The following is a 15,108-nucleotide window of genomic DNA, read 5'->3' on the forward strand; positions in this document are numbered from 1 at the left end:
ATCAGGACTTATTTATAATATGACTGAGCTATTATAACAGCTTTCATACTGCGTTTACATTCCCCATTCACCACTTAATGACTGCGTGCTGTTGAGCAAACTACTTAATGTGTTTAATTAAGTCTTAGCATCCTTCTGTTCAGGTGAGCCTTTCCTTACCTGAAAAAAAATAAGGGGGAAATCATAGCCTATCTCATGCGGATGCTATGGGGATTAAATGAGACAATGCACTTAGCATTGGAAATGTTTATTAAGTGTTTTCTCTTCGGTCAGATATCTGCTTCCTTCCAATTTCTTCCTAATACACTTCTTTAGTATATCTATTACTGCTGGTTTAATCTTTATAAAAATCAGATTTAATTGTTTCAATCATTAATCAAAAACTTTAATATGTCCTAATTTCCCGGACTTTTCAGTAAAGAATTTAAACATTCACAGCAAAGCCAAATATGTTTTAATGCACGAGCCAAACCGAATGAGTGGATTATTTTGCCCTTCTCTGTCTCTCTCTGGCACTTTCCTATCTCAGGACCTTCCATACTGTTCTTTCTCCACTCTCTAAAACCTGTGTCACCTCCTATTAATCCTCAGTTTCAGCAAGTCTATGGGACTGTGCTAGATCTCTCCTTCTCTATCTCCCAAGGCAGATACGAAAAGTGGATGACAGAGCACCTGGGTGGATCAGTGGTTGAGCATCTGCCTTTGGCTCAGGTCGTAATCCCAGGGTCCTGGGATCAAGTCCCGCATCAGGTTCCTCACAGGGAGCCTGCTCTTCCCTCTGCCTATGTCTCTGCCTCTCTCTGTGTCTCTCATGAATAAATAAAGTCTTAAAAAAAAAAAAGAATATTCTTTTGAGTATTGATATACACACAACTATCAAAACAGAAGAGTTGTTAAAAAAGAAAGCAAGAATTGGCTAATATCTTAAAAAATATATGGCTGTATTTTGTCCATACGAATGATAAGTTCCATGAAAATATTTTAAGCATATAAAACATTAAACGGTTGGCAACATCAACCGCCAAATTTCTTTATACTAATTCTTTGTACTCAAAGTTATTTCACAATATTCAAATATATCCTATACATAAAAATTATTCAACTTGAATTTCTTTCTGGGGAAATAAATGTTACTACGTTTTTGGCTATGTCTAAAAGAAGGAAAGCTTGTTTTCTCACCATAATGACCATATTCTTGGTCATTAGCCAGTATTTCTCTCAAAGCAAGATCTTTTATCACTAAAAACTCTTAATCTATAACATTTTTAATAGAAGAATACAGGGTATTATAGCTAGATCTTATATTATACAGTGAGCAGGTCCAAAAAGCTATTTCATATAAGTGGAATTTCTTTAAAGCCAGTCAATACTTTGAATCCATTGATATTGGAATTATTTAACAGTTAGGAAATTTAAAAAAAAATTTAATTAATCACTCTATTTGACTTATAAATTTAGATTTTCATGTAATAGGTTTGCTTAAAGTGGTACCACATGTACTTTGGAAACCTCCTGGTAAATAGAATATTTTATATTATTCCTTTTTTCCTATATGCCGAAGCTCCTCCTAAATAATTCTTAAAGGTTTTTATTTTTATTCCTAGCTACTTACGAAAATTGCACTGTAACTATCAATTTCACATTTTTTAACCACATCTACAACATATCTTCAGCCCAGAATGATCTGAAGTATATTCAGTCAAGCAGTCTAACTTAGTTTTAACAGGTTCATGCTAGTTAAATGTCAGCTTATACAAAGAATTATTTTTTTCTCTGAATTTGTATTCTAAAAAGAGAGATTAGTTTTGGTCAAATATTTATGATGCTCATTAGATAATTTAATTATACTAATAGGTCTCAACAAGACTGGCAAAATCATTAATAGATTAAGCAATTTATAGCTTTAAGCATACAAGTTAATGAAATCTACACACTGACATGCACACATATACAACTCCATCCATAGTACGCATGCTATTTTAAAAGAAGCAGATTAGTATTAGACACCCAGATTTAAATACAAAGCAAGTTGCTTCTATCTAGTTAAGAAAAATTAAAAGCAAAGCTTTCACTCCAATAACTTCCTCTAAAGGTACCTGAATCACTAAGCACTTCCCCATCAATAAAGTCACCAAACTGTTTAAAAGCTGTTAAGAAAGATGATCCCACAAAACAAAATATGATGTGCATATACGAATGCTGAAAATTAGCTGGCAAGTATTAGGATGGAACACAAAATTATAATAATACTTGGAAATACTAGCTTTGGCAATTATTAATTTACTTATAATAACATACCAACCAAATATGTGCTCGTTCTTGTCATAAGTTCTTGCAAGAGCTGAGATAACCCAGTGCCTACTACCAGTCAGTGAACAAACTGGCTCCAAATAATGACACCTCAATGTAAAATTTTACCTTCTGATTATATCTTGAAGAACCTAAAAATCTACTCTATTTCTCAGTAAAAGCAATTATTATTGAGAACAGTACTAACTCTTTTCAGCCTGACTAGTTTTTAGTTCTTTTGTCTCTGCAGTAAAGGACTCCTTAGTGTCTTCTATGCTTTTCTCAAGTCCAGCTAGCATCCTAATTACTGTTGTTTTAAATTCTGGTTCAAGTGTATTACTTAAATCTGTTTTGATTAGACTCCTGGCCATGTACCTCTTCTTATTCTTTCTTTTGAGATGAGTCCCTCCATCCTGGCACTTTGTCTAGATCTCTGTCATCTTCTGTGTATTAGGAAAGCCTGTTATGTTTCCTGCTCCGGAGAGTAATGCTATAGGAGAAGAGGTCCTATATTGTCCAGGGCCTGGTGCTTCAGGAAGTGTCTTGGTGTATGATGTGTGCATTCTGATGTTGGGGTTTGGCTTCTCCTTCCCTCAGATTAGTCTTCTGCAGAGTTTCTCTTTGCCTGCAGTGGAGTGGTGGGACTTTCTCCAGTGTGGAAGCAAGTTTTAACTGGTGTGGCAAGTTTTAACTAGTACTATTTTTTATGGCAGTATTTTTTCAAACATATACATTTGATCAAAAACTCTACTACTGAAATTTGGTTAACACTTCATTTGCTGCATTCATGTGTTTTTGGCAGATTTTTTTCGCTCAAGAAAAGTCAACTGCTCAAATTGAAGTAGGAAGGAAGCCAGAAACTCTTGTGGAGGGACAGACCTACAGCACCATGCCCCATCCACATCCCAGGCAGCCCCTTGTACTTCTTTTAGAGCACAGGCTTCTCAAACTTTGACATCCACTGTCTTAGATTATTTTTATCAAATCCTAAAACGATACAGAGCATATTTTAGGACTCAAAAAAATCAAATCTTTATGTTGAATTAGTATGACTTACTGACTTGCTATTTTTAACCTTATTTAAACCTCCTTTCCCATAGACTTAAAATGTATTCTGTTGATCTGGCCCAATGAGAAACAGAAATTTCTTGATATACCACTGAGAGAGTACACTTCAAAGTCTTTCACTTTAAGGTATTTTAATAAAAAGTGTATTTTAACATAATTAAAACATATATTAATAATTATGGTATTATCCAGTAGATTTTTTTTGACAGATGGTCAATTTCCAGTGTCTTTCTCCTTTTCCAGTTCTGCTATTTAGTAAGGCATTAAAGATAATACCCACTGAAAAGAGACTAATCACTGTCCTCTTTTCCCCAAATGACAAAGGTAGATGTTTTGAAACAAAGGCAAAAAAAAGTGACTTTAAATGTACTAGTTCATTAGTCCCTGAGAAAAAAGGATTGCTTGCTTGTCTTTGTGTAAGACAATGACTGGTGTCATAGGAGACTGAATAAGTCTTACCTTCTTCATCAGAAACATCAAGAACCTCAGTCATCGTCTCAGGAACATTTAGCTTGTGTTTTTCAGTGATAGTCTGGAAAGAAAAATATCAATACACATGTTAAAATCAAACAAAAGAGCAAAAGAATCACAGAGGAGGTCACATGGACAACATCAACAAGCCATCAGTCACTGAGCATTTCATCTTTCCACATGTATGCTCTGGAAGCTTATTCTCTTTCATGAAAAGTCATTTGTTCTGTCTGAAGATAAATGATCATTGACTCCAGTGAAGTCATATGAGAAGTTCATTATTTTAAGTTCCTGTTTGAAAAGTAAATTCTTTAACAATGGCATTAATAATTAGTCATATTAGGAAAGAAGATAATGTTTTCAGGGCTTCCCTAAAATGAACAAAGTAATGTCTAGAAAAGCTTGAAAAAAAAGCAACGAACATATGCAATTTATTAAAAACAAAGCCATTGGAAAAGAACTTGTAAACAATATGAAAGACAAACTATTTGGGCAAAAAATGTGATGCATCCCCTTCTGGAATCAGAGGATCAGCAGTAGAGTCAATTATCCTTATGGTATTTCATTGGTCTACAATTCTGGTTTGTTGCTTATTCATCTGCAAAGGCACTCCAGAGCTGCCAAGTCCACTGCCTTCCATTTCTGATATGTGACGCAAGGTTAAGAGACCAAATTCTGGAGACTGGCTGCCTAGGTTCTAATTCTAACTTTGTCATTTATAAGCTAAGAGGCTTAACAAGTTCCCTTATTTCTCTGTATCTCAAGTTTCTCATCTGTAAAATAGGAATAATACTAGTAGTTCATAAAATTGTTAGGAAGATTAAATGAAATAATATATATAAGAACTCTAAGAAAAGTGCTTGGAATATGTTAGCGCTCAATAAATACCAGCTAGTATAACATCATTATTATAATTGTAATTCAATATTAAATTCATCTTAAAACTGAAGAACCTCTGAACTTTTTAGTCATTTAGGTACTCAAGAAAAATTTTGAGTGCCTACCACATGCCAAACATTGTTTTTAGACACCAAGGATACCACAGTGATTTAAAAAAAAAAAATCCAAATCTCACTACTTTAAATATAATCTATGGTCAAATCTCAAATTCATATCTCTAGTTTCTACACTGAAAATGCAATAAGTGCACTGATTGGCATTGTTATGGGAACTCTAAAAATCTAATCTCTGAAAATCAAATCTTCAACTAAAGTCAATAAAATACAGTAATAAACAGGGTGTCTTAGGTTTTTAAGCTTTGCAACATAGATATTACAGACTTTTTTGAATGGCTACAATGACCCTATCACCAATTATTTTCTTTCCAAAAGCAGTAGAGAACTTCAAATATATTTACAAGGAAATTCAACTAATTTGAAAATATATTCATATATACATGTATAATACCTGTGTGTCAAGAGGGACTGATTAAATCATAATGTGATACTATATGCCCTTTCAGTGGTTCCCCATTTCCTCAGAAAAGAAAGCAAAGCAAAGTTGTTCAGAAGACCCAGGTGATATAGTAAGGAGAAGGAGGGAGGCCTCTTCTCACTTCATGCTCCAGCCATATTCACAGGCTATGTTCCCTAATACCTCTTAAGTTTTTCCATATATTCTTTCCTTGACCAGAAATATTCTTCTCTCTTTTCTTGGCTCATATTACATATTATTTCCTTGGAGAAACATTCCCTAATCCTTCCTGATGAATTGTTTAACTGTGATTATCTGGTGTTGTGTACTGCTACAAAACATATATATATATATATACATATATATCACATCATACACAACTGTATCTGCCCACATAAGAGTGTGAGTCATTAAAGAGTATGTTTCCACAGAACCTGAAACATAGCAGGTGCTTCTCAAATATATATTGAATAAATCAATGATACAAAATTAGGCAAAATATATTTAAAATCCATATTACAACTAAATAGATTTTCTTTTGGGTGATAAAACAGTTGAAGAATGGGGACAAAGAAAAGTCTCGTGTTACCCTGATGAAGGCACAGTTGAAGATTAAAGGATTGAATTCAGCTTTCCTGCATGTTGTTTATGATGTTTAAATAATTCCATAGTGTCTTATTCACTGAAAACAAACTAAACTTTAGTAATGACAAAAGCATCCATTCAAAATTCTGGACAATAATAGCTGGTCAATAAATATTGGTTAAACGAACAAACTTAAGAAGACTATTATAAATGATTATTATCATTTAATCGTTTTAATTTTAAAGATTTATCTATTTATTTGAGAGAGCATGAGTGGGAGGGGCAGAGGAAGAGAGAATCTAAAGCAGATTCTACATGCATTGATCATGGAGCCAGATGTGGGGCTCAATCTCAGATCATGGCCTGAGCCAAAACCAAGTCAGATGCTTAACCTACTGCACAATCCAGGTGCCCCTTCATTTAATTATTTTAATAGTAATTAATTTATAAGTTTAACATGGATAAATTAAAGCCTATATTCATTATCTGTGGTTTTCAACTCTAGTTGCATATTAAAATTATTAGAGAAAAATTTTAAATACCATCATTGGATCCTATCACAGAACAGTTGAATCAGAATCCCTGAGGGCCCAGCTATGAGAAAGTTGCTCAGATGGATGTACCATGCAATTTAAATTGCAACCCATTTGGAAAAGTATATAAATTGCAGAAAGTGATTTTCACTTAAAATATAGGAAAGAGACAGTGACATCCTATTAAACTATGATAACCTACTAAGCTTTTATTAAGAAGCATTTAAAAATATTTTTATTATTTTTTAAGCTTTTTATTTTGTTTTATTGTTTAATTTTTTAATTTTATTAAGATTTTTAAAATTAATATTCTCAAAGGGAGACAGAACATGAAAGACTCCTAACTCTGGGAAACGAACTGGGGGGGTGGAAGGGGAGGTGGGCAGGGGTGGGGGTGACTGGGAGACAGGCACTGAGGCGGGCACTTAACGGGATGAGCACTGGGTGTTATTCTATATGTTGGCAAATTGAACACCAATAAAAAATAAATTTATAAAAAAATTAAGATTCTCAGTGTAAATAAATGATTCAAAAATGTGAAGGAATATCTACTGTACTAGACTACACCAGGAATGTTTATTTTTTTAAAAAAAGATTATTTATTTATTTATTCATAGACACAGAGAGAGAGAGGCAGAGACACAGGGAGAGGGAGAAGCAGGCTCCATGCAGGGAGCTTGATGTGGGACTTGATCCCGGGTCTCCAGGATCACACTCCCGGCTGCAGGCAGCGCCAAACCGCTGCGCCACCGGGGCTGCCCAGGAATGTTTATTTTATGGAGGTATTCTAGAGGATTTGCCCTTCATAGGAAACATTCCACAAGAGGATGCTTCTCTATTTGAAAATAAGTGATGGAAATGTTTTTTAAAATGATTAGATTATATTGCCTGATGTACTTAGTTTACATTTTCAGACACTGATAGTAGGACTATATTTTCTGAGTATCTAAGAGTAGAGTAGAATTTTTAAGAGTGGAAATACCATTGCTTTAGTTCGGTCATTGAATACTATCAAAGTTATTACCAGCAAATATATGTAGCAATGGAAAGAGTAACACAATGATCACACAAATCACAGATTTTTTTTTCCTGTATAGGTAGTAAAAATGCCCCCTATATGCAATGCAGTAAGTATAGTATGTATTAGTTCATGATATAGTGCTTGACCTTTAGAAGGCCATCAATAAATATTTGTTGAATGGATGATAAATAAGTCTTCCTATTATGAATAATGTTATAAGAAATGAATACATATTTTCCTTTAAAATGGAGTGTCCTTTGAAAACTTGATTATCAAAATATAAATATGGTTTTATACAAATGCATCTGAATAATACACAGAAAACAAACATATAATTAAATGATCATGGGCAACTCCATCTGCTATAGAATCTAAGATTCTATAGTTAAGATTAGAAACCACTTTAAAGTTAAAATGGGTAGTGTACTATGCACAAATTTAATAGTATATAATTAAATCAGATAATACAGCAATAAAAATAGGATATGATAAATGGAAGGCTTAATAATGAGTTTTTAATATTTCATAATGTAGGAAAGATGTAAAAAATAAAGCATTAGCACTTAACATGCTGTTTTGTAAACAGATAACATCTGGTTTGTTTTATGCAAAAGAAAAAGTATATTTAACTGACCTCCACTTAGCCTACTCCCCTTGTCAACCATTTTCTTTGTATCACATACTCAGCAAATCACAACACATTATGAGTGATCTTGGCTAGTATGCCATCTTCTAATGCCCACATGCAATGGCTCCCATCAGTGGGGTGACAGGCTTAATTTGGTTTTGTTCCCAACCTATTTATACCAAATGTGTATGTTAACAGAATGTCTGTAGTAACTTAAATAGTATGTAAATAATATTTTTCCACAACAACTAATGTAAATAGTTTGGAAATCTCAACAAAGACGAGTCACCAAAAATAACTGCTACTCAATTAGGTGTGGTTGAAACAATTAAAGCAGATTAGAAAAAAAAGTATGTCAAAATTTCAAAAGGCTCTGCACTCAGAATAATGTCACTTTAACATAATATACAGGATGAGTACTGGGCACCAGGGTGGCTCAGTCAGTTGAGTGTGTCCAACTCTTGATTTCAGATCCAGTCATGAAATCAGGGTCATGAGATCCAGCTTTGTGTCAGGCTCCATGCTCAGTGGGGAGTCTACTTGAGATTCTTTCTTTCTCCCTCTCCTTCTGTCCCCCACCCCCATGCATGCTCTCTTTCTTTCTACAAAATAATGAATCAATCTTTTAAAATACATATATATGCATATATATATATACACATACATACATAGGATGAATACTATCAAGATATAAATATCATAGGATATAGTATGTAATAGTGATGTTCTTTGTGTAAGGATGATCATTTAGCCTCCTAATCAATGGGTCTACATTCAAAGGAAAGATCTTGACTCTACATCAAAAGGTGTCAAATGACTACATGTATTTATTGCATTGCTACTTCTATGATTCCCATTTTAACTGACAGCATCAGATAAAATTTAGGACTTTGAATATTTACATTTTTTTTTAAGATTCTATTTATTTATTCATGAGAGACACAGAGAGAGGCAGAGACACAGGCAGAGGGAGAAGCAGGCTCCATGCAGGGAGCCTGACATAGGACTTGATCCTGGGACTCCAGGATCATGTCCCAGGCTGAAGGCAGGCACTAAACCACTGAGCCACCCGGGCTGCCCAATATTTACATTTTCTTAATTGTCAAAAATGTCCCCATTATTTAAATGATAATATAATGTTATTTTTATTTTAATAGTTAACTTAGCAATTTATGATGTCATTTTTATTTTAGGAAGTTTTGGTTTGCTTAGCAATGATTATAAGCAACTTAAAACATGATCATTTTAAAATTATGCAAATAATTGATGACAGTTTATCAATAAGTAGAGGGATGAGTCATATCTCAGTCTTCCAAACTGCCTTAGGGGATTGAGCCTGTTGGCTTCTGCTGCCAGAAATGTGTCCCCGGCACTCTGATGTTCATTCCAGCACACACGCAATTATAATCCTGGGAGAATGCTGAGCTGCCTCATACCCCTGCTGGGTTCCCCAAAGTAAAGTTAGAAAAGCAAAGGTTAAGGAAACAAACCACAACTCCAAAATGTCTCAAAAATTTCTGAGGCAGTGGCTTCTCCTTTACAGACTGCTGCCATACTCTTCTCTCTACACAATGACTTTATTCATACTTTGGGGTAAAGAACTTTGGAAGGAGAATTAGCATAGGAAACTTTCTTTGATGGAAGAGAACTCTCACGACTGCTCAAATGTCACAGCATATGAATCCAATGATGTGAAATTTGTACGTTAGTTAACTGTAATTTAACTATTACACTTAAATGGTAATAACATTAAACTGAATTTAATTTTATTAATTTTACATAATTATTAAATTGTCTAGTGTGCTATACTGACCTATCACCAGTGAGCAGTTCCAAATTCTCTTTAGAAAATAATATTGCATATGATGCCTCCATGAAAATCAACAAAAAGCACTATTTAAGTAGGTTGTTTTTAATAGAAAACTAGGTGAAAATACCTCTTTCACAAAATTCATATTAAGCCACTTTTAGTAAAGCCAAGATCAGTTACATTAGAGTGGTTAAGAACAGGACTTTAGAATGTGACAAGCTAAATTTGAATCCTAGATCTACTTTCAATGCCTGCCACATTTGTAATCACTAAATACTCATTTTAATACCATTAATAACATCATTATGTGAAAAAAAAGTATGAATAAAAATCTCTTCCCAGAGAGAGGAAGTAAGAAGGTTCACATAATGGACAGGAATAAATTCATATTTTCAATCCTTAACCCCAAATTCAATTTCACCAAACAATAAAAGTCACAATTCTAAGAGAGGCAGAAAGTAAAAATTTGGCAGCATCAAAACATGGTACCAATACAATTACCCATTTAGACAAAGGAGGTACTCGTTTAGTTAGTGTGGACAATGACATCTTATCCAACTAAAAGCAAACATGCCATTATGTTTTATATTCATTTGTTGACTCCTTACCTAGAAACTTGGTTTCTAAGTATAGTGGTTTTTATTGGGGAAATGCTCGGCTGGGCAGGGTAGAGAATAATAGTTACCAGAACAGAAGAAAAGCTCACAGGGAGCTCTAAAAGTGGTTTTTGTATTCCACTAAAGCTAGATGTCACAGAGGTACAACATTATCTCTAATTTCTTTTTTTTTTTTTAATTTTATTTATTTATTTATTTATGATAGTCACAGAGAGAGAGAGAGAGAGGCAGAGACACAGGCACAGGGAGAAGCAGGCTCCATGCACCGGGAGCCCGACATGGGATTCGATCCCGGGTCTCCAGGATCGCGCCCTGGGCCAAAGGCAGGCGCTAAACCGCTGCACCACCCAGGGATCCCTATCTCTAATTTCTGAAAGGTATCTGAACTCGTTTAGTCATGGTATTTAGCAAGCTGATTGCTTCTCTTTTCAAATACAGATCTATATAGTTAAAGACATTCACTCTAAGTCAAATTTACCAGCCTGAAATCTCTTTGAAACTGAACATGTAAATTACATAGTTTTGTTGATGTTAAAGAATTTCTTGGGATCCCTGGGTGGCGCAGCGGTTTGGTGCCTGCCTTTGGCCCAGGGCGCGATCCTGGAGACCCAGGGATCGAATCCCACATCGGGCTCCCGGTGCGTGGAGCCTGCTTCTCTCTCTGCCTGTGTCTCTGCCCCTCTCTCTCTCACTGTGTGACTATCATAAATAAATAAATAAAATTAAAAAAAAAATATCACCATCATTTAAAAAAAAAAAAAAAAGAATTTCTTACAAAACAGAAGTCTCATTCTCCACTGCCATTAAACAGTAAGCTTCTGGGGGCAGGGGGTAATGTTTTTACCACTGATGATTCTTCAGCACTCAGCACAGAGCTCAGCATATTTTATATCCAATATATATTGAAGGAATAAATTAGTTAATGAAATGAATGGAAGAAAAGCAGGTCAAGTAGCAGAAAAGACACAAGCCTGCCATCTAGCGGTCATTTGACAAAAAAGTATGCACATGATAACCAGAGAACGGAAAAGCTAATAAAGTTTACAGAAAACATGACTTCTAAGAACGGATGTGCTTGGCCAATCTTGCCACTACAGGCTTCACTTATCTGTGATATGCACATTTTTTCAAAGATGCCAAATAAAGACACATATGTATAGGTCCCTAATATGCAGATTTTTCTGGTATAAAAAATCATATAGTAAGAAAAAGCAATTAAGATTCAGCCATATATAGCAACTCAGAAGTATAGTGACAGGTAGTAACAAGACTTGTTTTTCCTCCTATATAATTTATTGAAGCTATACCTTAAATCTTTAAAAAATATTGTGGTGTACTAGCCAAAGTTTTTAAGATTCTGCTTGAGAAAACAGGCAGTACTATTCTCTCCCATCTAAGTTCAGGCTGCGTCTCATGGTTCATTAATAAATCATACTCCACCCTATTAAAAATTTCACATCAGAACAACTGTATTCCATCTACTTCAGTGTCAACACAGACTTGGTGTCAGTCTGAAGAGTAAAATTCCTTTCTTTTTCCATATATCTATCAAAAGAAACAAGTGCTCTAAAACTCTATATGCATCATTTCTAACTTAAGGCATTTACTAGAGCCCCATTCAGATTTTTTATGTTGATTTGTGATCTTATTGTCTCTAAACAACATCTAATGTTCTACTGTCACTCTATTTTTCTATTTTAAAAAGAGAAAGAGCTGTTGTTCTGAGAGTTCATGCTTAAGAAAAAAAGTCAATAAATAAGTACAGAGAGAAACAGAACTTCCACTTTCAGCTGAGTCTCCCCATTAGGAGGCCTCCTTTAAGCTTTGCTTCAACTGAACAGTATAAGAAAGAGCCTCAGGACTCATTATTCCCATAGTCTTCACCCTCCTAGAGTTTCTCTGGCAAAGGCCATTGATGATCACTGCTCCTCCCAAAGAATCAGCAGACATATTCAAGCCAGCGCAAATAAAAAATTTTAGACTATATGCTCTGTGATACAGATACAGTTTACCTACTAAGTACAACCAATTTCCTTTTTCAACAAAAAATAATAATCAGAAATAAGAAGAACGTAAGGATGAACTGTTCTCATGGGAATGAATCTGACCCTAGTCATCAGCACAATATCAGGAGGATCAGGGTCTTTCCAGAGGCTGGCTAAGATCAGAAGTTTGCTGAGCGTCCTACCACTTTGCCAGCAGTAGGTGTCACACCCAACTACAGTGAAAGTGCAGAGCAGCAACCCGCCCACCCCCTCCCCCCAAAAGCAGCAGTCGGAGAAAAAGGAACTAAATATTTTACAGTGACGCTCACATTTTATATGGATTTGTGTTAACTAAAGGCGGCTAAAACCCCAGTGTTGGTTGTGTAAGTGCATCTGCATCTACATGCTTCTAGTTGTACCAAAAGCAAGTTATTCACCAAAGTAAGTTCAAAACCAAAAGCTCAACACATTTCCTAAGTGAAAAAGTATGTGGCTTGAGAACGAAGACAATGGAACCAAAGCCCATCACATCAGTCCCTTGTACTCACCGTGGTGGTGGTGGTCACCTCTTCCGTCACAACCTTCAGGGTGTCGACCACGGAGATGTAGCCCAGACGCTTAGCAATCGCCAAGGCAGTGTTGCCATTCTAAAGAGAGTGAGAGAGAGAAAGAGTGAGGAGAGAGAGGGAGGACTGCGCCCCGAGCCAATGAGCTCACCGGCTGCTCCGCATGAGCCAGCATTTCCGTCCAAAACAAGGCACAGCTTAGGAAAAATCACTAGTTTTTACCATTACATCTGACTCTCTTTGTAACTTCTTTAGACTATAGCCCAGGTCACCATGGTAACACAACAAGCTGCATCTGTCTGCTCTTCTAATAAGAAGCACTTGACGCTTTAACCCTAAGGTGGTCGGACGTCTCTGCAGATGCTGCACGGTGCTTGGGAAAGTACCTCTCGAACGGAGGACGATGCCTCCCAAAATTCTCAGCCAGTACCGAGTACTGTTGCTCCTCCTCCGAGGTCAGGCCATCCGCCGCAGGTTAAGATGTCACCGCGGGGAGCTCGGTAACAGGTTTAGCTACAGCTGTGCAGGAGCTCACGGTGCAACGCAGTAACACAAGCCAGCAACCCCGGCTGCAGCGCCAGCCTCCGGGGATCCCGGTTCGTTTAATTGCACCGCTTAGTTTACATTTCAATGGCTCCACCTCGCCCAGAGCTCAGTGTGAGCCCGCAGCCTCGCTACCCCCCCAGCCCCCGGGCTCCCTTAAGAAGGCCCGGCAAGGCGGGGAGCGGGGGACTCGCGCGCACATCTGAGCAGCAGCTGCGAGCCCAGCACGTTCCAGCAGCCTCGGCGCGGGGCCCCGCTCTCCCGGGACAGGGGCCGAGTCAGGCCCACGGCTCCCCCGCCCCGGAGAAGTCACGCTGATTTCTGGAAAGGCTTTCCAGAAATCCCGGGCTTTCCAGAGGGGCGGGGCGGGGCGGGGGCGGGCGCGGGTCTTACCGCGGTGGTGGCGTTGGGCTTGGCCCCGTGCTGCAGCAGGACGTTGATGATGTGCGTGTGGCCCTGCTGCGCGGCCTGGTGCAGAGGCGTGTAGCCGTTCTGGGGGTGACGGTGGCCACGGACCGAGCGCAGGTTTGCAGCGGGAGGAGGAAAACCAGGTTAGCCTTCATGCTGAATTGCTTAGTCTTATGTTACAACAAACCCGTCAAGGATGCTGTTTATTTGGAGCTCAGTATCTCCCCACCCCCACCCTCCCAACACCAGCCCATTTCTCAACAACAAACCCTCCCTCTCACCTTATGGTCTGCGAAACAAAGAGAAAAAAACAACTAAAACAGCTTATGAACTAGAAAAACTAACAAACTCCGAGCTATAGCTATTAATATATCTCAACTAATTAGCATTAAAAATGGGTATGCTGAGAGATTTATGACAGAAGAGCGTTATCACAGTGATGTGATTTCTTCGCTAGGGAAAAAGAAAGTAAGACGTTTTTAACGGGAAGCTGCAGATGATCATACAAACCCTTGCTTGTTTGTCAGGACTTGTCTAATAACTAAGCTTTGCACCAGCTTTAGGGCTTTCTAAATCAATGGAAGTAAATTTAATCTTACATTCTTTTCAGAGAGCAGCTTTGGTCAAAAAAGCACATTTGGAGAATGGGAGATTTCATTGGATGATGACTGGCCCACTTGCAACTAAAAATGACTTTAAAAATGAGATTAAAAAAAAAAGATTTTATTTATTTATTCATGAGAGACCCAGAAAGAGAGAGGGGCAGAGACACAGGCAGAGGGAGAAGCAGGCTTCCCACTAGGAGCCTGTTATGGGACTCGTCCCCAGCTCCTGGGATCACACCCTGAGCCAAAGGCAGATGCTCAACCGCTGAGCCACTCAGGCGTCCCTAAAAACGAGATTCTTTTAACATGTTGGTCTAAACTTCCACACATATGAAAGCTCTGTAATCCATGATTTGTGAGGAATTGCTACTGAGGTAGCAAGACTTGCTTAGAACTCTAGTGGGTGGCAGGTATGGTACAGGTTGGCTGCCTGTTGACATTAATCAAATGCACTGGAATCCTTGGAAGCATTAACAAAACATTAATATCTATCATTAATTTAACGTTTATTGGCTCCAGATACCAAACCTTGGATTTGTCTTTAATCTTTATTAACATCCTAAAAA

General features: G+C 37.1%; 1 protein-coding gene across 50 annotated transcripts in view; it reads right to left on the reverse strand.

Annotated features, from left to right (window-relative positions):
• Window positions 1-15,108, reverse strand: part of ANK2 (ankyrin 2) — a 330,735-nt gene that overhangs the window by 71,055 nt on the left and 244,572 nt on the right. For 46 of the 50 annotated variants that reach the window (XM_038581813.1, XM_038581821.1, XM_038581822.1 and 43 more), the window contains 3 exons: window positions 13,923-14,021; window positions 12,969-13,067; window positions 3,817-3,889 (listed from right to left, as the gene is read on the reverse strand). In XM_038581813.1, the coding sequence (XP_038437741.1) occupies window positions 3,817-3,889; window positions 12,969-13,067; window positions 13,923-14,021 (271 nt within the window). Of the gene's footprint in view, window positions 1-2,096; window positions 2,148-3,816; window positions 3,890-12,968; window positions 13,068-13,922; window positions 14,022-15,108 lie in introns of all 50 variants that reach the window. The other 4 variants (XM_038581806.1, XM_038581808.1, XM_038581810.1 and 1 more) reach the window with 1 other exon arrangement.

Source organism: Canis lupus, chromosome 32 (genome assembly GCF_011100685.1).
Source record: "Canis lupus familiaris isolate Mischka breed German Shepherd chromosome 32, alternate assembly UU_Cfam_GSD_1.0, whole genome shotgun sequence".
Lineage (NCBI taxonomy): Eukaryota > Metazoa > Chordata > Mammalia > Carnivora > Canidae > Canis > Canis lupus.